We start from the raw sequence: 600 nt of genomic DNA on the forward strand, positions 1-600 counted from the left end.
GATAGCTTCTGTAATTTCTGCCTCTGAACACAAGCAGAAATCTTACCTTCTCTCTTTTTGGTGCAATGGCATCGAGTTCATCAATAAAGATGATGGCTGGTGCGTTCTTCTCTGCTTCCTCAAAAGCTTTGCGCAAATTGCTCTCAGATTCACCTGCCAGTTTACTCATGATCTCAGGGCCTGGGATCATTAAAAATGTCAAGACTTCAAAATTTGCTTAGCGTTTAAAAATATATATAAGTAGTCATTAAAGAAAACTAATTGAGCCATATTTATATTTTGTGCGGTCATCCGCACCATTGATGAGGAAGAAGAATGCTCCAGTTTCATTTGCCACAGCACGAGCGATGAGAGTCTTTCCAGTTCCAGGGGGTCCATACAGCAGAATGCCACGGGGAGGCTAAACAAACAAGAAATGATTTGAACCTCAGGCTGCAAACTCATAACACTTTAATGTGTGCAAGTCTCAGAGCGTAGATAATTACCTTCACTCCGATAGCCTTGAAGAGAGCTGGGTGTCTCAGAGGCAGCTCCACCATTTCTTTGATTTGGGCGAGCTGTTTCCTTACCCCTCCAATGTCATCATAACCCACCTCATTC

General features: G+C 42.8%; 1 protein-coding gene across 1 annotated transcript; it reads right to left on the bottom strand.

Annotated features, from left to right (window-relative positions):
• Positions 1-29: 29 nt before the first annotated feature.
• On the bottom strand, positions 30-594 carry LOC107578275 (transitional endoplasmic reticulum ATPase-like; the record flags this gene model as incomplete). The annotated part of the gene is made up of 3 exons (XM_016264246.1): positions 486-594; positions 298-400; positions 30-180 (listed from the first exon to the last, which is right to left on the bottom strand). Coding segments are annotated over exons 1-3 (308 nt in total), but the record flags the coding sequence as incomplete, so codon positions are not given.
• Between the last annotated feature and the right edge of the window lie 6 nt (positions 595-600).

This window comes from Sinocyclocheilus grahami, unplaced genomic scaffold (genome assembly GCF_001515645.1).
Source record: "Sinocyclocheilus grahami isolate Dianchi unplaced genomic scaffold, SAMN03320097.WGS_v1.1 scaffold9513.1, whole genome shotgun sequence".
In the NCBI taxonomy this organism is placed as follows: Eukaryota; Metazoa; Chordata; class Actinopteri; order Cypriniformes; family Cyprinidae; genus Sinocyclocheilus; species Sinocyclocheilus grahami.